Genomic DNA, 23,614 nt, shown 5'->3' with positions numbered 1-23,614 from the left:
CTTAACAGTTTAGTTTTAAAGCATTATTTTAAAATAACATTTAAATTTTTATCAAATATAGCTCACATTTTAAGACAATTAACCACTTTAAACATGTACTTTGAGAGAATATTTCACATACAAATAACTTACCTTTCAAAAGGTGCTTGGACTCTCTTAATTACATGGTAATTAAGTATGTCTTTTGCCAATATATATTTATCACTTAATGATGTTATAAGTCTTAGACATCCAATAAGCTCTAGGTAGTTATAGCATTCATTCATAACTGAATTTAAGTCAGCTACACTTGTTGCAGCATTTATCTGTAATGAAGAAAATACACCCAGTTTCCCCTTTTACATGGGAATGATATTTACATTTCAAATGACACTTACTACATTATTCTCAATTCCTGAATACACCAGGGAGGAGTGAAAGCATACTGAGAATTATTTTTCTAGAATAAATATCTAACAAGCAAGTGTAATAAACATTGTATATTTCTGCCTTCAAGAAACCTACAGTATAATGCCACTTTAATACAGGAAATTATTTATATAAAAGGCAATTAATTGACAGAACAGTTACAAAGTACTAGAGAGGCAAGAGATTTCATGAAAGAGTATCAGCTGACACTTGATGAATACAATCAAAAGAGTATTTCAGGGAACAGCATAAAGAAAGAAATACTTGACCATTTATGTTCCAGACACTTTCACATAGGTTAACTCTTGAACAAAGTTAGAGGGAGAAAGATAAAAAGAAGAAGCAGTCAATAATCCATTGAATGAAAAATTTCCTTGCTATTTCTTCCACAATACCTCTAAAATAGGAGTTATTTCTGCAAGTCAGATAGCATTTTATGCTTTGTGGGCCATATGAAAAGTCACAGACATGTTATAAATGAGGCGGTTGTGTTACAATGAAACTTTATTTACAAGAAGAGGCAGCAGGCCAGACTTGATCTACAGCCACAATTTGCCAAACCCTACCCTAAAATCTAGCAGATTTTAGAGAGAAATAAATACCTGCCATGCTTTTTGAGCCCATTGTCTTTTTGGTTCTCTTGGTTATAGCAGCTTAGCCTAAGCTCTAACTTACTATACCCCAAGCATTATCTTCCTTCTTTCTTATATTTTATTTCTTTTTATAACGTATTTTACTACATGATAATACAGTTGACCCTTGAACAACACAGGTCTGAACTGTGCAGGTCCACTTATATGCAGATTTTTTTCAATAATCGTCCCTCTGCATCCATGGGTTTTACATCACCAATGGATGCGGAGGGCTGACTGTATACATTCTTTTATGACATTTTATGAGATTTGAGCATCCAGATTTTGGTATCTGCAAGGGGAAGTTGGGAGTGGGGTCCTAGAACCAATTCCCCGCGGATACTGAGGGACAACTGCAGTTAAGTTTTGGGGGATTCAAATATTCTATGTGAATTTTTGATTGCATGGGGTAGGTGCTCCTAACTCCCATGATTTTCAAGGGTCAACTGTCTATTATATATGTATTAGTTTATCTTCTGTCTTCCCTGTAAAATTAAAATGTTAATTCCAAGGAGGCAGGGACTTTGGTTCATTTCTCTATCATCAGTGATAAAACAGTACTGGGTACATAGTATTTGTTGACGAATTGAACAGACATTGGATAGCAATACAGAAACAGGAGTAGGAAACCCATGAGGTGAGTTGGAAGTCTTAAGTGCCCTAATGAAGAGCTTGAACTTTGTTCAATAGGCAATGAGAAGCCACTGAGGATTCCTGAGGAAGAAAGCAATGTGGTCAAAATTGTACTTTTGAAAAATTCATCCTGAATATTAGAATAGTGTCCTAATTGTTTACACATAATTTGAGTTTGGTATAGTAGGTAGAAATAAGTAGGGAAAGGCTGAAGGTAAGCCACTTCTAGAGACAGATGACTTGACACATACTGATGAATGGAGTATGGAAAAACGAAACGACCCTTTCTCCAGAATGTCTTGGACATAAGAAATCTCTTGAAAAGAAAAGGAAACTTGGGCAAAGAAAAAAAAATTGTCTTAAACATGTTAGGCTCAATGTGCTAGCAAGACCCAGACCTTATCTTCATATGAAAGTCTAGGGGCTCAAAAATAATGGTCTGGGAATCTTTCAGAAAGATTATGGGTAAGAAGAAGCTTTCCAAGTAGTATAGAATGAGGACTGTTAAGACAACATTGAAAAATACCTAACTTTCAGGGGTAGGGAGAAGCAGCATTAAAAAAAGACAGTAGTAGTCAAAAGGAAGAGGGAATATTGAAAAAACAAAAACAAACAAACAAATAGTAGAGAGGAATTTGAAGACAGTGGTGATTGTAGAAGCCAGAGATGAGGCATTTGGAATAAAAGGCATTTGAATGTGAAAATCTGTATCTCTGGATATCAGCTATGAACTAGCTAACTTAGGAGAGTGGTGGTGGGAACAGAAACCTCAATCTAAGAAAAAATCCACAGGAAAGAGGAAGGGGAGACGATTCAACTAAGCTTAAGGTTAAGCCTAACTTCACTGCCAAAGTCCCACAGCCTACAGATCTTAATTATTTCAACCTAAAATCTGACTTCAGAACATTTGCTTTTAACCATTAAACTATACTGCCTATTAACTGAGACAATGGATAGAGCAGGCTTACGTAGAAGGGAAGTTAAGGGAAGAAAAGTTGAATGGCTTTCATTGTCTCAATTAGTGTCCAAATCACTAACATGTTGGCAATGATACGTACCTCATACAGCATTATGACAACTACATTGAGTTTGTACATGCAACACGTGCAGTACAGAGCTCAATAAATGGTAACTATTCTTAGGTGGGGACACTGAATCTCTCTACTTGTTTCCATAGTGAAGAATTCAGCCTGGTCTTTCTACCTATCACTCATATTTCCCTGTAGGAGGAAGGATAAGTTTTCTGACTAGTAAACTAAGTCCTAGCTCTCTTCAGAGCCACCTGCCTGCAAAGTGTACTTTGATCATCTGTATAGTATGCAACAAGTAATCTGCCTTACATTGTCTCTGGCAGGGTAGATAAATGCATGTAGTTCTGAGGAATGTTAGTTAGCAAGCCATTTTGACAAATTGAAGTCACATTATCCAATTGGTTTTATCAACATTTAACCTGGCACTTTGATCTCTAGCTGTCTGACCTTTACATCTATCTCTTAACTGGTTGTGAATTCTGCTGGTAAACAGACATACTGACACCCCTTAACTACTCCAAAGAGTATTATTATTCTATTGTAGATCCATCATTTATATTCAAATATACTTACAATGTAGTTTGCATTTTAATAAACATGTACATTTCTTACCCTGATTACAATCTGTGCCACATCAAAGTCTGAAACATCATCTAAAATTGGTTGGGTATTTTCTGGTCCACACACAAGGCAGTTAAATAAGGTTTTAGAAAAGAAACCAGGTGAAGGACCACCATGAACCAACGAAATGGCAAGCATTTTGCCAGCTTCATAGTAAAGATTCTCTTTCAGAGCTGTAAATACATTGGAAATATATAAAATACATTTCTTTTATTATTAAGATAACCAGCATATGTAATGAATAGACATATAAAATTCAAAAAAAATTAAGCATTAGATAAATGTAAAATAACTTAATTCATAGATGCTATAATCATGTATGTAGATTTCAACTAAAATATAAAAAAATATTTTTCTGAATACAAATAACCTATTATAGAAAAAATATAAATACAGAAACTTAAAAAAAAAAATCACCTATAATCCTACAACCATAAACCAGTGTATACACTTCGGTGTATTTGTGTCATGTAGATATATCAATATATACATAAATAGTTTGACTTCTTTTTTCCACTTACTATATTGTAAACTTTTTTTAATTGAAATCTACAGTGAATGCATTAAGACTAACTTAACAGATGTGCAGCAATATAAACCATCCCCTTACTACTGGCACCTCACTGAGTGACATTTTAACTGCATGAGGTAAAATATTATCAACATCTATTTACATATTCTTGTTTACATATCTTTGATTTTTTTGGTTAAGGTATGTTAAGATAGATATAGCATTAGTGGTTCAAAGGATCTGAACATTTTTAAGGACGTTGATATATAGTGCTAAATTATGTTCCAAAATGGCACAAATTTACTCCCCCAACAATATATGCTATATTACCATATCACAGCTTTCAATATTTTTTAAATAGCCAATTAAAAAGCTTTAGCTATTTTGATTAATTCAAAAGGACATCATGCAAAATTTCCTTTATTTTTCTAAACAGTACTCAAATCAAAGCAACTTACTAATAATTAACATTAACAATACTTGAACTAATAATAAAATTTCAATAACTGTATAAGTTATGTATTAGTAGTCACATTTTACAGATGAAAAAACTGAGATCCTGAGAGGCTATGTAATTAATCTACAGATATAAAGCTACATGAGTGATGTGTATAAATTGAATTTAGATTTTGTGACTTAAACTCAAGCTCTCCCCACTTTACCAAAACTGCCTTGAGTTAACATTACTGATTGCTTTTTTTTTTTTTTTTTAAAGGGAGTTTAGCATTAGACTGTGTATACTGTATATAGTACAAATGATCTTTGGTAGTTTCTCAATTATTTCAATGATTCTTCAGGCAACGGTGAGGAAGTTCTATGGAACATATAAGAAGAAATTCAAATGGAATGAAATAAGTCTTCTCACTCTTTCAAATATCCTATTACAGCAAAAGTGGTATAAAAGCTCCTAAAAAAGAATGCGAGAATTAACCAGTGTTTTAAGATGCCTGTTTTAATCACATCAACTCTTCACCAGAAGTAAAGAGAGAAAAGTGTCATATACATAACTGTATAAGAAAAATTCTTGTAAGCAAAAGTACATTTAAAAATCTGTTCCATGTGGACCAGAAAATTATGTTATAAAAATCCTAGGTTGTGAAGAAACATGCCTACTGAAAATTCCAAATATCTGAACAAGAAAGGTTCAAATAATCATCCATCCCATTTGGTCACTCTGTTCAAATGAAGTAAGAATGAATATAAAATACATTTTTAAGAAGTTACAGTTAATTATGGAATCACTTCAAGGAGGATATTGTTATAAAGAAATTAAGATATTCCTAAAGAAAATGTTTCACTACAAAATTTACTTTTAAGAATATCATTCCCCCACTCCCCCTTTTCTGTGATTTTATTAATGAAGTAAATTACACATTTCAACCACAAGTACTGCATATCAATTCTAACCAGCTCTTTCTTTACACATAGTATATTCAGTATTTACAGTAATAAATAATTACCTTGAGAATTTAGGGACAAGTTCTTTGACAAGGACCCTTCAAACAATGGTGAGTTCTCAAGATGTTGCATTAAAAGACTCAGGAATTCTTGCTTTGATCCAGGATGCTCTCTTTCAAAATGATCATTTTCATTAACATATACTATTTCCATTGTGTACGAAGGATTAAAGTTTTGATTTCTGAATCCATCTAAGGCATTATTCCAGATATTGGCTTTGTTGATATATAATCTTTTCTTTTTTTTAACAATTTGAAATCCTAACTCTATAATTATTGCTGAAATGTCTCTTCTAAATTTGCTGCCTTGCCTATAAAACATGAATTTAAACATAGAGGTAAGTACTTTAAAGTTATACAACCAATAAAAAATAGAAAAAGAGATTAAAAGGAGGTTCCTCCCCAATTCCCACCCAAAAGCAGACAATGGCTACCACTGGAACCAAAAATAGTTATTTGATAACCTTAGTTGTAAATTCTTGATTCCTTCTCCCAAATCTTCTACCAAATTAAAATAATATAATGTCATAAGTGGTTTATGAGAATGTTGATAGATGATTATCTCAAATTTGATCAATTCAGTGGATTCAGGTGTAAGAGTCAGAAGCTCAAACTCTCCCCTTCTGGCCAGAGGCTACAACATACACTTGCTTAACTGTATCTTATTTCAGGCTTACTAGATCCTTTAAAAATAGAGCAAACGTAATCTCTGCTTACTATAGGAGAGAACTATAGTTTTAAGAGACTACACAATATATTTTTAATCATAAAGTTAATTAACAGTAGAGCTAATATTATAAACAGAATTCACAACCCCTTAAGTAGTACTTTTTTAGTCCATACCGGTAACTCTCAAAGTGTGGTCCCAGACCAGTGGCAGCAGCAGCATCTGGAAACTTCTTATAAATGCAAGTTCTTGAGCCCCACAGCAGATAGAATCAGAACCTCTGAGCATGTGGCCCAGCAATCTGTGTCTTAACAAGACCTCCAAGAGACTGTATAGACTAACTCAATTGCTGCCTGCCTCAGTTTCTCCATCTGTAATTGGAATCAATGTACTCAAAATGATCCTGTTTGGGGCAATGTCATGGATCATCTTTCTACATCAAGTATAAATTTTTCCCATCCAAAGACAATATAATGCCCCAGTGTGGGCCAGGTTTTGCTTTTTCTTTCTTCACACAACCCCCCATTCCTTAACCCATGTTATAGGAAAATCAAATCTTTTGGAAGTAAGAGAATCCTCCAAAAATATACCTCTTGTAGCAGGTTGATTCCTTGTTCCTGCCTAGAATGGGAATGCTGCTGCTATTCTTCCAGAACATGATAGCGTATCGGAGCAGGAGCAAGGAATCAACTCTCCCTGGTATAACATCTTTCGAAACCTACTTATTAAAATTATTTAACACAAATGGGAACATCTCTTTTGATACTAAAAACATCATAAAAATACGAATAATTTTCTGTTAATACAAGTGGTATTTTAAAACAGCATTTTTCACTTTTTGAATAGTATTCCACTTCTATCTGCAAATCTGGTTATTAAATATTTTCACAAAACTTTTGTCATTCTAAGTTTTAACTTGATATTATTATTTTTTTTATAAGAAAGTGTTTCCCCATGTTTAGCTACTAATGTTACTTTTGTCTATTTTTTTCCCTTTTGGCTACAAGGCTCTATAAACTTTTTGGAAAGCCACATATACTTAAAAATCCCAACTTCAGCTGAACAAATACAGTATAAGGATATAATTCTAGTCTCATTTAAACGGTTATGAATGATTCTGAAAGTTACTCATTCTGCTATCTTCTGAAAATAGCTAGTCATTAATATGGTAATACTTGTAAGTATGCATTAAATTTTCCACAGAGCTGCCATTTAGACCTCTGACATTGACAGTAAATACATCAACTTATCACAAAACAAAAGAATAAGCCCTCTATATTAAATGATTCCTTCCTTTCAACAAAGTAACATGGTATGCTTGTTATTTTAATTTGCTCTTACTCTATAATCAAATAACATTTTAAGCACATTTTCCAGATCCATGTTTTTTAAACCATCTTGAAAATGATCTATAATAAAAAATGTATTTTACATCATGATTCAGTACACAATAAAATAACTAAGATATATTTAATATACATTATTTCTTTTTGCAATGCAATCTGATAGTCTATATTCTACTCTATCCTATTTCATTTTCTTTGTTAAATGCTGGTTGCATGATTTCATGATCAAATGTTGGGTCCTGCTGTTTGAAAAACACTCTTCCAGACTCCTGTCAAGATCAGTTAATCTTCTAAGTATATGCAGCCACTTCCTGTTTAATTTTCTCAAAATAAACTTTTATGTTTTTCTCCAATCAAAATACACACCTCAGAGGATCTTTACACTGGGCTCCAGGTGACTGTCTGGGTAATTTAGGTGATGATTCTTCCAACAAACAATCATTTATTCCTACATTATTAGTGTTGGGCAATGTATGTTTTTTGGCTTTTTGGAAACCCCCTGCAAATTTAAAACCCAATGTTAGTATAATAAAAATATAGGTAGAAACTGTTTAATAATATACATTTGAATAAGAACACCTTTATTTAAAATTATAAAATATTACCTGAATTGTAGAGAATACCTCTACATTCCAAGCACTCCCAATTTTGTTCCCACGATCGTAGTGAGGAACAGGCTAAATGCGTTCCACTAGAACCACAACATTGACAGCGTTTTATTTCCCATTTGCTGGGGACACAAAGAAAAGCAGATGTTGACATTTTGGTATTAATGTCGCCAAATTCTAATCCCCAGGCCTGCCGCAGGCACCACTATCTGCCTGTCCACAGCGAATCCTTTTACCAAAGGAGGAAAAACAGCTTATCTGCTTTGACATGTAATTTGGTAAGTTGGTATTACCTTTTCTTAAAGCATTTTTTTCTATTTCATTATTTGATTCATAAACTCCTCCTCTAATCTCTAACTTAAAATACCTAAACTAAATATCAACATGTACATGCATATACACAAATCTACACATCAGAAAGAGTATGATTAAAGGAAGAAAATGTTTCTGTTGCATTTGGAGATGACAGTGCTCATTGGGAAACTGCTGTCCTGGTGTGTGTACGATGTGGAAGTCGCATTCAGTAAATATTTTATCTTATACCTGAAACATTGTCTTTCTTTCCAAGGTGAGGAATTATTTCCTACAATAGGCTTGCTCAGATATCTCCGATATTGTGCAGCTCAACAGGACCCAGCCTCACTACCAGGCCTCTATCTATATTCTCTCTCATCTTTTACCCCACCCCCCACACCACTGTATTGTGTCATGTATGACGGTCTCTATTCACATTTCTGGGTGTGGGTGGGGCTGTCGTTTGGGGCCTCCTGTTTGGTTATAGTACATCCTCTCTGTATAAAAATGGATATACTCCCTGAGTATATAGATGTGTGGGTGATACAAGATGTAACTGGATTTCCTCCCCTTTCGTAGGTGCGCGTGAATCTCCCTCTGTGTGGATATGGGTGTGTAAGTGTGTGTCCTGTGTGTTCCTTCCTCCATGTCCCCAGATAGTTCTGTCAACTGATCATGAAGAGAAAGAATACTAAGTCTCAGAGTGAGGTTTCCAACACACTTTACCAGCCTTCGGACCCAAGCTCCTAACCATTACACCATGACGCCTTTCAGCAAAATTGCCCTCCTATCATTAGGATGAGAAGGAGTGAGACCACAATGAAAACATTTAGATAGCAGGTATCCATGTCCCAGGAGAAAAGGCAAGAGACAGCAATCTCAAGTAGCTGCCAGAAAAAAAGGGAGTTTGGTAGCTAATGATTGGACAACCAATGATACACTATATATATAAATTACAACAGCTTAAAATGAATTCAGAAAATATTAGTATTAATGAATGTATTACTTTTTAAAACTCTCATTATCTCATTTGTGTCTCAGCACAACCCTTGAGATTACTGTTTACAAACGAATACTCAGAGTCACCAGATCAAGTAATGTAAATGCACATTACTTGACATCTTCAATGAGATCTTGGCCCTTAAAGAATTTCTAGTCTAATGACAAAGACAAATTTAAATAGTGTCAATTATATTGTAACAAGCACAGTGGCGGGAAGACCTAGCCCAGAATGGGGAATCAGGAGTGGTAGGAACTGCTTAGGGGAAACATTTCAAAGCTGGCAAGACCTCAGCTGAGTAGTCACAAATAAGCAGCAGCTTACCCAGCCTAACCACTTTCCAGAAGAAACAAGGTTCCCCAGTATTCTGCTCTACACTTTAAGTGTCATCTTGCCATGTTCAAGTAAGATCATATAGCAGGGATAAAAATTTAATGAAATTTCTTACATAAAATTTGACAAACTATTTGTTACTTTTTATTCTGCATCTTAAAAAATGAAGATACCCTTGATTTCTAGTTACCTAACATAGTAGAGTGCACACAGAATGCATAAAATGATTAAGATTAGAGCCAATATCTTGACATTACAAAGGAATCATCAACAAACTTCAAATGCCAAATCCTTTACACTGATCTGAAAGAAACACTGTTAGATGCAGCTAGTTAAATTAATCTCCAGAACAGTGCCAGCCAACAGAAATATAATGCAAACCATATATGTAATTTAAACTTTTCTAGTAACCACATTTAAAAGGTAAAACAGGTGAAATGAACTAGAATATTTCCAAAATATTATCACTTTATTCAACACATAATCAATATTAAAATTATTAAGATATTTTAAGTTCTTTTTATCTTACTGTTATGGTCTGAACTGTGTCTCCCCAAAATTCGTCTGTTGAAGTTCTAAATACCTAGTACCTCACAAGGTAACTAACTGTATTTGGAGAGAGGGCCTTTAAAGAGATAAGGTAAAATGAGGTCACATGGGTGGACCCTAATCCAGTTTGACTTATAAGGAAAAGAGATGAGGGCACAGACCGAGGGACAATCATGTGAGGACATAGCTGAAAGGCAGTCACGTGCAAGCCAAGGAGAAGAGTCAGAAGAAATAAAACCTGATGATACATTTATCTTGGACTTCTAGCCTCTAGGATTGTGAGAAAACAAATCTCTATTGTTTAAGCAACCCAGTTTTTGTTATTTTGTTACGGCAGCCCTAGAAAACTAATGCACATACTAAGTCTTCATTGCGTATTTTATACTTACAACACCTCTCAATTGGAAATAGTCACACTTCAAGTGCTCAATAGCCACATGTGGCTAGTAGCTACTATACAGGATACAGGACAGTGCAGCTCTAGAAAAATAGAGCCGCATGGAAATACATCACAGAAATAAGTTGCAATTATGCTGAGTGCAATAATTTATCTATAAACAGATGTAAACATACATTTAATAAAGGCACCTCATCTCAAGTTAAAACTTCAAACATCCAAAAACAAACTACATTTTGCTAAGTAGAAACCTGCTTTTTAAGCTGAAGCTTTCAGTAAGAATTAATAAAGCACAAGTGAACTTCCTGATATACCTATCAGGCACATTGTAGTCTCGCCCTTCCTTGCAACGACATCTTTGCATATCACAACGCTCATAGTGCTGCAGAAGCTCTTGATAAGCATTTTCTTCTAATTCCCAAGATGCATCTCTGTAAATGAAGCAAGATATAAAATATATTTTGACCTAAAATGTTACATAAAAGAATTGGTAATGAACCTAGAAATAAAAACTTTCCACATACTAGGAACGAGGATAAAACTTGTTCTTTTTAGGATTAATCATTCTCTTCAACATATAACTCCATTAGTATCATTTTATCCTACACTTAATTAGTTTCATAGTGAATTTTCAAATGCTAAATGAAAAATTCAGCAGAAATTTTATAAAACTTACATTTTTATTAACATTTCACTCCCAATTTTTTAATTTTTATTTCAAGTTTAGTACCATTATTATTGGATTCCGCATCTTTAAGTATTAAGAATAGTCTTCTCATATATTTTTGAATCACATCTTGATTCCCTTAGATAATTTATACATACCATTTTGAAGTCTATTATACCTGTGTACAAATCAATATTGTATACAACTGGGGTGTTTACTAAGAGACTATAAATTAACTAATGAGACATTTAGCACAGTCCCTGCTCTCAAGAATTAGCAATTTGGGGGAGAAAGAGGCAGCGGCAGAGGTGGCTTTACATTTCCCCATTTGAAAAGGCTGCGTGTCCATCATCGCTTAATCAGACATAAACGATTATTTCCACTGTTATTGAATCCTCCATTTAAAGTATCTTTTTGTCTATGTTAACTCACTTTTCAGGAATATGAATTCCCATTCTCAACATCTCTTTCTGAAATATGTCACTATTATTGCATACTGTGCACCTAAAGAAAAAAACTCCTGCACTTATTGCTTGAACCTGTAGTGGAAAATAGAAAATCTGTTATTAACAATTTAATAGGTTATTAGTTATGAACTTTATAGCTAACAGAACATGTGCTACTTTTCACTTAATATATTACGAAAACTTATTTTCTATGCCAGTGGTTCTCAAACTTGATACAAACTAAATTATCCCACTGCTAAAATTTGGAGATCTTTTTCCCAACGGTCAAAAAAAAAAAAAAATAAATAAAGCTAAGAACTGACTGTTTTTAGCTTTACATCTATCTATATATTCACCCATATATCCTTCTCACTCAACCTTTGGTATCTAATATCATTTCTGCTCCCAAATGTTGTATTGTCCATTACTCTCTGAATAAAACAGCAAAAATCTTGAGTTACTTCATGCTGGAAGGATGTTTAAGTGTAACATAAAAAGCATCCTTATTTCTGTTTTTAACTCAATCTCCATTAGTTTTCTTCCTAAGAAGAGAGAAGTATAAAACCTATTCTCACTCTTCAGCAAATTAAAAATACAGAAGCAGAAGGCAGAGGGTATGTATGCAGAAGGAGACAGAAAACCATAAGCCTACTAGAAAGAGTAACCAATCCCCAGTAAAACAAAAAAATAAAAAAACTAGTAGTACACATTCATTTAACAAATATTAATCTTTACTACATAGGTGCCAAACACTATGCTATGTACCAAAAAACAGAAATATAAAATGACTTGGATTTTTAGTTCAAGGAATTCTTCATGAGTAGGCATACATGTATATAATTATAATACAGTGTAAAAGTGTTTTTTTTTTAGTTTTTCTTTTTTTTTTTAAAGAATACGCATGGAAGAAAGAGGAAGAAGTACCTAAGTCTATATGAATGCCTGACAAAAATGTCACAGGGATGATGAGGTCAAAGCTAAGTTTGGAAGCAGAGGGGTCTGCCAGGAAAATAGGACAAAAGACATTACAAAAATAGAAAATAGCATATATCAAGTCTCAGTGGTAACAGACAGCATATGTGATTAGGGAAGCTTTCGTAATATACTTGGGGATTACATGCTGGCCATACTGAACTAAGTAATGAGGCTAAACAGGTAAATCAAAGCAAGTAGTGTGAAGAAATCATAGGAAATAAGACATGCAGGAGAAAGACCTGTTAGCAGGCTCCAGCAAAAGTCTAGTTTTAAAAAAATAAATAAAAAAATAACGGGCCTGAAGTTAAATCACAATGAAGGCAGAGAATAACAATAAAAAAGCACACACAAAAATAACTATTTGACCTGACAGACTTAGGGAATGATTTGTGGATGGCAAATAAGTGAACAAAGAAGAATCTAGGTTCAAACAACCAGCAAGTGACACTCACGCATACCGTATGGTGGGGAAGCAACACATTACTGAAATCTCTGAACCTAAAGGGTCTTCAAGCAACTGTACACTGAAACCAGTATCTTAGTAAATTGTAGTATATAACACAAGGAAGAAAGTGTATAAGAATGGAGGGAAAAAACCACCATAGGCAATATGGAAGATACCAAGACCAGAGCAATGCTTGAAAAATCCAAACTGAACAAGAACAGTGACCAATTCTCTACATAACTGGAGTGAAAAGTTTCCATCAACTTTTCTGATATTAACCTATAGTCTTTCCACATAAAATGTGGCCAAAAATAATGAAATTTGCTTAATCACATACAATTCTCATTCTATTGCATAGGTTTGTTTTTCCTACGACTTTTATATTAATGATGTTCAGAGATTAAAAAAAATCATGCAGGTATTGTTGTAGCTATCTAGACAGGGTAGACTCCATTTATTATTTTAGTTAAGACTCTAGTATCAGAGAGGGAAAGCCACTGGAGCTCCTTTAGAGAACATGACTCAAGAATTAGTTCTAATCCACAGAAAATAGTTCATTGGTCACCAGTGGGTAAGTGGGGACGGGGGATATAGAAGAGAGTAAAGGGGGGGTCTAATACATGGTGATGGAAGGAGAAGTGACTCTGGGTGATAAGCATACAATGTGATATATGGATGATATATTATAGAATTGTACACTTGAGACCTATGTAACTTTACTAACCATTGGCAATCCAATAAATATTAATTTTAAAAAAAGATTAGTTCTAACCAAGTAACATGTCATAGACAGGTATCTATATTGCTGTATTTTTATTTTATATTTGCACAAAGTAGACTACATTTTTGTTAGTAAAATTACTTCTACTTTTTAATGACAATTAGGAACTTGATATTTTCAGTGTTCACAAAAAGCCCTATGAATACTAGGTCAAGTTTGAGAACCTCTCTGTGATTAACACATAAATGAGGCAAATCTTATCCGTCTTGAAAAATAAAGTACTGTTACAAAATTAACAAGATGATACATTTGACAGCAATTAAACTTACTGAAATACAAACCCTTAATTAAGACAAATTACTTTTTAAAGATTCTTCTATAACGTGAACTTCTTCTTCAATAGGTAAAGATAATACTTCACGATGTTTATGAACTGCACTCTGGATCCTTTTACAAACACTTTTTTGTAAGAATTAGCAGAATTTCTAATATTTACCCAACAAAGCAGGCTCCATCTGCCACTTTTAACTGAATAATCCTAAATATAAACGTTCAAGGCTCATACAAAAAAATAGAAAGTAATCAATCAAGCTTTACTACTTTTACTACTGTTAGTACTTTTAAGATTAATTAAATATGACGATTTATAACATCTCCTAACTGTAAAAATACTTTTGTGGTTAATCTGTAATCAGTATTAACATTTCATTTTACTAAACAATAAAAAAAGCCAAGCTTTAAAAGACAGCATTAAACCTAAGTAAATCATTTGTTATTTGGCATTCTATTAACTATACCTGTCTATAAATTATTACTTGCACACATGTATACTACATATTTGATGTTACTAATAACTGGGATCTTTTTAATTTTCAAGTATGTTCTGAATCAAAAAAATATTAAATTGTTTAATGTCATGTTTTATATTTCATTTACTTGAAAATTTGTCATCAGATTTGATATACAACCCAGCCAGCAAAGAACTAAACTAATACTTCAATTCACTAGATAGTAATCAGTTCCCTGTCAAAAAGTTATGATAAAGTATTTACTGCAGGTTTTTAAGAAAACGTCTCAATATTTAAATAGCTTACAATTAAATAATCATTTCACATGTTCTAAGCTTAAATATATAAATGAACTTTGAAATGAAAATCTGTGTTTTATTCATTGTGAAATACATACAAAATTCTTCGGTAAAAACAACAAAAGTTTTCAAATATAAATGTACATTAAAAAGTAGTATCTAAAATATTTATTACAATATTAATTGTACACTTCAATAGGGTGAATTTTATATGTAAAATATGCTTCACTAAAGCTGTTTTAAAAAGTTACACGTAATAAGAGCTAAAATACATGTTAATTCTTTTCAACTTTGAAATTAAAATCAGCAATCAACAAATTTTATATAAGAAAAGGCTTACAAAACATCTTACCTGCAAGCAGTCTCTATGAAACCAAGAATTCTTACAACAAGGACTTCGTAATATGTTATAAGTTGGAATAGGCTCAATAAATTCCAAGCAAATGGTACATGGTAAGGAGTCACTATAATTATTAGGTGTAATTATTTGAACAGGTCGATGGTCCCAACAAAATGACCTAAAAATGTAAATGATTAAAACCAACATCCAATAAATTACAAAGTACAACTAGATAAGCATTATAATTCACATTGATAAGAGAAAATTTATTCATAACTAACCTACAATAGACTGGAACCTTGACACTGTAAGTCAGTTTCACAACCTATGACTAAGGCAAATTGAATTTTCCAAATGTAAACCTTTTGTTGGTAAGGCTTACCTCATAGAATTTCAGTAACTAATATTATGTGGAGAATTCTATGTGATATTGTTAGCAATAGAATATACATATTGTATTCAGCACTGTATAAAATTAAAGGAAATTAAACTTTATATATTTAATCATGTAACAAATAAAATGCAAATAATAACTTATTCCTAACCCACTAAATTCATTTCTATTTGTGTTATCTAAACTGCAGTTTTTGTACATGGTAAAAATCCATTAAATTGGTAAAGAACACAAATACTAAAAGAAATAGAACACCATGATAGCAAACAACAAAATTCATAAAATTTTGATATTTAGAGCTAGACTCAGGAAGTATTATTTTTCAGGGGCATCCCAAACAATATTTATTGTTTGCACTCCACCAAATTTACATGCCTTCCTTTTACTCAAGGAGAAATACACATGGCCCTGTGAAAGGAAATTGGACTATTAAATCTAAAGAGTGATACAAAAACCTAGAATTATATAAGGTGGAAATTTTCACTGAATATGAATAATCCCATTTCAGGTATAGCAATTCTCAAGACTTTGCAGACAGAAATGACTCCATAAAGGAGGAGGGGAGAAAGTATATAATGTATAAAGTCAGTGCAGCCTTGAAAAGAAATTTTACAAAGGAATTATATAACTGGCATACCCATATCCATTATCCACTTTTCTTTAACATTCATCTTTCACATTCAATAATTAACTCACGCAAAATTGCCAGTGAATTGGAAAATACATTCTCTCTGAAGTCCACATGGGAAATGATAACTTCGTTTACATCGAGGTGCAACACATCCAATTGAAGCACCATTTTTCTTACAAACACAGCATTTCTAGAAGAAAATATGAAAATAAGGGCTACAACACACAAAATTTGAGTACTGTAACATGACCAAGATATAAACGAATATTCCTTGTGGGGAGTCTGAAAACTGTTTTCATCATACAACAGCTGTGATAATGGAATATTAAAAAAATTTCCTGAAAAAATTGTTCTACCCAGAAACAATCTAAAAGACACTAAAAATTGACTCTTTAACAATTTGTGATCTAGGAAACATCTGTAACCTAACATGTAAATGAGAAAGAGAAGCTTCTTTTCCCTCCTACTTGCTAAAATATTTCAAACTGAAGGGTTTATAAACATAATGGCTATACATGAAAGTCTCATTCAAATCATAACAGAAAACACATTAGGAAATATTTACCAAGGAGAACAGCAAAACAATACTGAAAACCAATTTGTAAAAAAATTGGGTAGGATCACTATGTCCTAACCAAATGAAAAAGTATTAGCTACCCATAGGTAGTAGGTTAAAAAGATATGTTCAAGTCCTAATTCCTGATACCTATATGAATTTGACCTTATTTGGAAATAGGGTCTTTGTAGACTTAAATAATCTAGAGATGAGATTATCCTGGATTTAGAGTAGTCTCTAAATCAAATGGCATCCTTATAAGTGAAAGGAGAGGGAGATTTCAGACACACAGAGGGAAAGGCCATGTGAAGATGGAAGCAGAGACTGAAGTTATGCTGTCACAAACCAAGGAATGCAAAGGTTGCCAGCAGCCACTAGAAATTCGGAGATAAGCATGGAATGGATTCTTTCTCAGAGCTTCCAGAAGGAATCAATTCTTCTGATAGCTTGATTTGCAATTTTTGGTCTCCAGAATTCTGAGAGAATAAATTCTGTTTCAAATGACCCAATGTGTGGTAATTAATTATGACAGGCCTAACAAAGAAACAGAACACCACTGCTACCATGTTTCCCCAAAATAAGACCGGGTCTTATATTAATTTTTGCTCCAAAAGACACATTAGGGCTTATGTTCAGGGGATGTCATCCTGAAAAATCATGCTAGGGCTTATTTTCCGGTTAGAACTTATTTTGGGGAAAACACGGTACTAACTGAATTACAACAGTGGTATATAAACAGAAAAACTATTAGATGGATCAAATGGATCCATCATTACTAAAATACAGAGCAGTACCTAAAACATCTTGGAACCCTTGAAATGGCCATTATAATGGTCACTGATGAAGAGATTATACAGTCTTACTGTTGACCCCTCAAGCACCACCACGTAATAGGAGAATACCTTGCCAATCTGAGGCTCTCCCAGGAAACCGATATAGAGACCTCTAGTTTAAGTTCACCAATGCAGACCCCTCTTTAGGATTAAGATATTCTCAAAGATTCACAACACAATACACTCAAAGAGAGAATTCAGATGTTTTAAGAAAACAGGTATTCCTAAACTATAAAGGAACCTTCAGAGGCCATCTTTCACCACAAATTCACTAACATCAGGAGGTTGAGGAATTTTGATACTAATACTCTCATGTGGCCTTTAGATAAATGCCACTGGTAACCTTTCTCCCAAGGTTTTCCCTTCTGCTCTAAAGCCTCTACTTTACCATCAATTCCCTTGCATCCTCAACATCTTAAAAAGTAATTGCCTCCATTTCTTTGCCTCAACTAAAATAAAGGTCTCTACATGCTTCCCTTATAGAATTTCCTGAATGAAGGTGTTTGTTTCCCTATCCTCCTTAAGTACCAGACTTGCCAACGGGTGGAACGGGATATGGACAGGGGCATGAAGGGGGACAAAGAGAACACTATTTTAATTCTCTGTTGTAAATTGTAGGCCACTACTCTATCTTCATCCTTAACCTTTTCATTCTTTCATTTTAATTATTTATACTCAGACCACATGGAGACCTAGGGTCCTTTCCTTGCAGGCAATCTAATAGCTAACACACAGAACACTCACAAATTATAATTGAATGAACAAAGGGTTAAAGTTTAACATACTTATCTTAGAGAACAGGAGAAGGAACTGAACACAAGCACACAATGTCACAGAAGGGCACAAGAGGTATGGAGATGATAAATTACTGGTCTGCATAGTTGTGTAATTTTCACCTAAAACCATCATTTCAACCCAAGCAACTGAGGTATAAGAATGAAAAATGAATGACTGGGTTGACTCAGGATTGAAGTTGAAAGAACATCAGAGTGGAAGTATGTTCATAATTCTGATGGTAAGAGTGGGTGAAATGATGGGTAGGTTGGAGTAAGATAAGGAAGTGAAAACAGCATTGTCACATACACTATTCAGTAGTTAAGTGCACTTCCATTTCCAAAAACACAAAATATTCTTCTAAAATTCATCATATTTTAAAAAAAAAAAGCACTGGAACATAAAATTAAAGTTTTATAAATTTTTAGTAGAGTAACTGATGGGTAGCATTGATAATATTTATGGTATTTAGTGTAATGAGTAAAATCATTTACTTACCAGTTTAGAAGCTCTATTCACTTCTTTCCTGATATCTTCAATTAGAAAACCATAAACTCCTTCTTCTTCTTTACCTCTCTGCCAAATTCCACTTGACATCAACTGTGAATATATTCTTAATTAGAAAACAAACTCTAAGAAACTGGCTTGGAATAAGTATATATATTTATATATATAATATGCCAATAAAAAATAGAAATAACTCAAATTTCAAGCACTTCTTCACTTTTCATGGTCAAATTAAGAGGCTACTGATATTCTTTAATTTGGAAGACACTGTATATTAACAGTTCATATAATCAAACTAGTTTCTAAAGTATTCCAGGAAATAACAGAAAAAGGAAGGAAGGAGAACAAACAAACAAACAAACAAAAGAAATCCCATGATTAATCCGAAGGGGGGAAATGTGGTAAATACTGAAAGATGTAAATATAATAACATAAACATTATGGAAATAATTCAGATTATCAGTGATGTTTCAGGCTAACTTTAGCCCTGGATTCTGAATCAAAAGGGCATATTTACAGGGAAACTTACAGAAACATAGGTTTGAAATATTAACAAAAATGTTTGAGTTTTTAAAAATATGATTTTTAACTTCAGTTTAAAGATGTTAAGGGAGCATGAATCAAGAAAAAGCATGGGACTGTGAATAAGAAATCCTGACTTGCAAACCAAGCTCTGTGTCCAACTTTCTGGAACCCTAATAAGTAATTTGATGTCTCTGATCTTAAACACAAAAATAAAACCCCTGGACAAGATTAGCTTGTCTGTAAATCTCTTTCGGCTCTAACATTCCATTGCCATTTGTAACATTACCAAACTTTCCTGTTCACGATGAAATAGAATCTTATAAGTGTTGAGTCTAGGGTATGTTTTTGAATTATTATACTCATTAACATTATAAAATAAGATAGCATGTAAGGAAAATTTTGATATGATCCACTTAAATATATTAATTAAAAATACTTCAAATTTGTGATTAAAGAGGCTTATTTTAATCAGCAAAATATATCCTAATCAAAAGTGATATACTTTACCTAAAAATCTTTATGAAAAAATAACCCACTAATAAAATAGCTCTCTTAATTCTACTACATAAAAAGTCAAACAGGAAAATGAAAATGTTTTCTTGTGATGCAAAATATAATAGATCCTAACTTACAAACAGATTTGGAATTCCAGCTTCAGGTTCCCTTAAGTCTTGGTACAGAGAAATTAGGTTCCTAGACCAGTATACAAGTCTATTTAACCCATAGGGTACTTGAAACACAAAACCGTAGTCTTACAGTACCACCAAGAAATAGATGTTTTCTCAAGGAAGCATCTAAAGAATTTTAACATGGATACTGTGGTGAGTATAAAAATATGTCCACAAATTTGTTGATACTCCTTAAGAGGTGGGGTCTAATTCCCTTCCCCTTGAGTGTCAGCTAGACTTAATGACTTGCTTACAAATAGCATCATAGGTTGTATGATTCCATCTTGGTGTACCTATCCATCCCTGTCTTTTTCATCACTTGCTCTGGGAGAAGCCAGATGCCATGCTGTAAACAGTCCTACAGAGGCACCCAGGAAGAACTTAAGACACGGATTCAATGAGGTGAGAAGTTGTTAGAGGGAAAGGAGAACAAATGAGAGACTAATTCTCAGAATGTAATCAGTTTTTGTTTCTTCTGAGTAAATCATAAATTAGCCTATTTCCTTTTCTACAAATATTTAATACCTTTAGTCAGAACTCCTCTTTCCAGATTCTCTGTGAAATAAAACGCATTCCTTCTACTCTCTGAACCTTCAAACAAGTTTTTTCTAAGACTTATCACTAGCAACAATGAAAACAAGACAGTGGTAAAAAGAACAACTCCCTTAGAAACCAAACCATTTTCTCCTTTTGTCACTTAGGCCCCAAAGAGTTAGACAAAAGTAAACAGGTAATGATGACAGGTCTTTATACATACCAAGTTAACTTCATAATCTCAGAATTTGATAAATGAAAAATCTTATTTTTACATATAGGCGAAATGAAATCCAGAGAAGTTACGTGACTCACCCAATTCTTAGAAACCAGTCATCAGGATCTAGTTTTCTTCATTAGAAGACTATCAAATTACTAGGATTTAAATATAAATTATACTCACCAAACAATAGTAATGTACAGTGAGATTCCATTTTTCTTTAGTTTTCTTTTCTCCATATTTATTAGGACAGTCATCATTCTTTCGACAGAAAACACAAGCTAATAGTGAAAAAGGAAATAGATATAAAAATATTTTTTATATTTTCAAAAAAAACACATGGAATTTGTGCTTCTCTCAATTGATGTGTTCAATTCGTTCTGATCGAGCAAACCACACTGTAGTTATCAGTAACTTAAAAATGTCCAACACTGCTTTTAAAACAAGGTGACTTTATGTTTTTCCATTAATCTTTGATGATGAATTCCAGTGTGTGGTTAAAATGGCAACTTGCAGGGTAATATCACAGAAAATAATGGATTAGGAGATTTCTGGTCAAGGTGGCACAGGAGATAAACGATGTGCTCAGCTCCTCTCAGGACCATTTCAACTACAGAACAACCATCACTGAGAATCGCCTGAAATCTAGCTGAACCAAAGCCCTACAACTACAGACATACAGAAGAAGCTACCTTGAAATTAGTAGGAGGGGCAAAGACACAGAATGGACTGGTCCCATACCAGCATGTGACCGTTAAAAATCTGGAGGGATATCTCGGCCGCAGTGATACAGTGGGTCCCAGCCCTATACCAGCTTGCCCAGCCCAGGGTTCCAGTGCCAGGGAGAGAAGTCTTCATAACTTCTGGCTGTGAAAACCAGCGGAGATTGTGGCTAAGTGATATGGAGGGCAGCTGGAGTCCGAGGCAAACCTTTTCAAGAGACAATGCATGGAATTACCAGTGAGGGACTTGTTCACTCTGAGCTCCAGCCCTGGAGCAGTGGCTTGAAAGGTACCAGGGATATATAGGAAAAAATAAATTGTCTGCTTCAGGTCAAGGGGTGGAGATCAGCTTTCTCCTGAATGGAGGAGCTGGTAGAAACCATTGTTTCTTTGGTTGAGCCCTTCCCATTCCTAGTGGGCAGACGCAGGCAGACACTATACCTGAGTCTCTGTCAAACTGGCTATCACCTTTCATCTGCTTCGCCCTAGTGATTCCAAGACCCTGCCCCACCCAACTTTCACGCGGATACAAGCCGCCTTCCAGTGGCTGTTGCATAAAAACAGCCTGTCTTAGCCCATGTTGCAGACTTTCATAAAATCTCTCAAAGGTTCACAAAACAAGCATCATCTGGCTTCATTTGTGTCCCCTACCTCTGGCTGGGCAGCCCTAATCCAGGCAATAGTGACAGCCAAGCTTGGTTCATAGACTGTCCTCTTGAGGTACCTCTAACCCAGTGAGGGCGGCAGCCATCTGTGGGTGGTTCATACTGAGTGGCCCCAGGCACAGCACAGGCTGCAGCTAAACTTGGCCTGCAGTGCGTCCCTTCCCAGGAGGCTCTAGGGCTGGCATACCTGGTGGCCAGGTTTAGACCAGGCTGGAGCATCACCCAGCCACCTCCAAGGATGACACACAAAGGGCACGCTGGCAGGCACCAGAGCCCTGCTAAAATAAACCCTGCTCTGTAGGGTCAGGCCCTGTACAACTCCTCCACTGTTGTCATAGCAAGTCCTCACAACCAATCAGCCTCAGGGTCCATTGCGTCCATTGTCATGCAAACAGCAACCAAGGCTCAACTATAACTGGAGGGCACACACAACCCACACGAGGGATATACCTGGAGCACTCCAGTGACCAGAGATTGCACCACTGGGTGCACCTACTACATAAGGCCACTCTACTAAGACCAGGAGGCATAGGAACCCTACCTAATACACAGAAACAAACACAAGGAGGCAGCCAAATGGGGAGACAAAGAAATATGTCCCAAATAAAAAACAAACAAAAACATAGTCCAGAAAATAACTAAACAAAATGGAGAAAAGCAATCTACCAGATGAAGAATTCAAAGTACTGGTTATAAGGATGTTCAATGATCCAAGGGAGAACTTCAACAAAGAGGTAAGAAACAAAAATGGAGATAGAAAGCATAAAGAACCAGTCAGAAATAAAAAATAACAAAAATGAAGAGTGTATTAGAGGAAATCAACAGATTAGAGGAAGCAGAGAATGTAATCAGTGATTCAGAAGATAAAGGAACAGAAAAACAAACAATCAGAACAACAAAAAGAAAAAAAGAACACCCCAAAAATGAGGAGAGTTTAAGGGGCCTCTGAAACAAAATCATGTGTACCAACATTCGCATTATAGGGACACCAGAAGGAGGAGAGAGAAAGAGAGCAAGGAACTGAAAACCTATTTGAAGAAATAATGACGGAAAACTTCCCTAACCTGAAAGAAATAGCTATAAAAGTCCAGGAAGCACAGAGAGTCCCAAAGAAGATGAACCCAGAGGCCCACACCAAGACACATCGTAATTAAAAAGCCAAAGGTTAAAGACAAAGAGAGAATCCTAAAGGTAGCAAGATAAAAGCAGTTATTTACCTACAAGGGAGCTCCCATAAGACTATCAGCTGATTTCTCAATGGAAACTTTGCAGGCCACATGGGACTAGCAGGAAATCCTCAAAAGTGATGAGAACCAAGGACCTGTAACCAAGATTATTCTATCCAGCAAAACTATCACTTAGAATCAAAGGACAGATAAAGAGCTTCCCAGACAAGAAGAAGCTAAAGGAGTTCATC

The 23,614-nt window shown here is 34.4% G+C and overlaps 1 protein-coding gene and 1 long non-coding RNA gene across 6 annotated transcripts in view; one reads left to right on the top strand and one right to left on the bottom strand.

The window, feature by feature from the left end:
* G2E3 (G2/M-phase specific E3 ubiquitin protein ligase) overlaps positions 1-23,614 on the bottom strand; it is a 51,730-nt gene that overhangs the window by 11,746 nt on the left and 16,370 nt on the right. For all 5 annotated transcript variants that reach the window (XM_074328124.1, XM_074328123.1, XM_019754520.2 and 2 more), the window contains 11 exons: positions 20,994-21,091; positions 18,855-18,956; positions 16,259-16,383; positions 15,181-15,346; positions 11,587-11,693; positions 10,802-10,918; positions 7,912-8,036; positions 7,673-7,805; positions 5,297-5,604; positions 3,317-3,498; positions 133-305 (listed from right to left, as the gene is read on the bottom strand). In XM_074328124.1, coding sequence (XP_074184225.1) covers positions 133-305; positions 3,317-3,498; positions 5,297-5,604; positions 7,673-7,805; positions 7,912-8,036; positions 10,802-10,918; positions 11,587-11,693; positions 15,181-15,346; positions 16,259-16,383; positions 18,855-18,956; positions 20,994-21,091 — 1,636 coding nt within the window. The remainder of the gene's footprint in view (positions 1-132; positions 306-3,316; positions 3,499-5,296; positions 5,605-7,672; positions 7,806-7,911; positions 8,037-10,801; positions 10,919-11,586; positions 11,694-15,180; positions 15,347-16,258; positions 16,384-18,854; positions 18,957-20,993; positions 21,092-23,614) is intronic.
* The window catches only part of LOC141570622 (uncharacterized), a 42,735-nt gene that overhangs the window by 15,146 nt on the left and 3,975 nt on the right, over positions 1-23,614 (top strand). The window contains exon 2 of the long non-coding RNA XR_012494830.1: positions 8,103-8,192. This is a non-coding gene — a long non-coding RNA (uncharacterized LOC141570622). The remainder of the gene's footprint in view (positions 1-8,102; positions 8,193-23,614) is intronic.

Source organism: Rhinolophus sinicus, linkage group LG03, assembly GCF_036562045.2.
Source record: "Rhinolophus sinicus isolate RSC01 linkage group LG03, ASM3656204v1, whole genome shotgun sequence".
NCBI classification, from domain to species: domain Eukaryota; kingdom Metazoa; phylum Chordata; class Mammalia; order Chiroptera; family Rhinolophidae; genus Rhinolophus; species Rhinolophus sinicus.
This window is presented reverse-complemented; position numbering and strand designations above follow the sequence as displayed.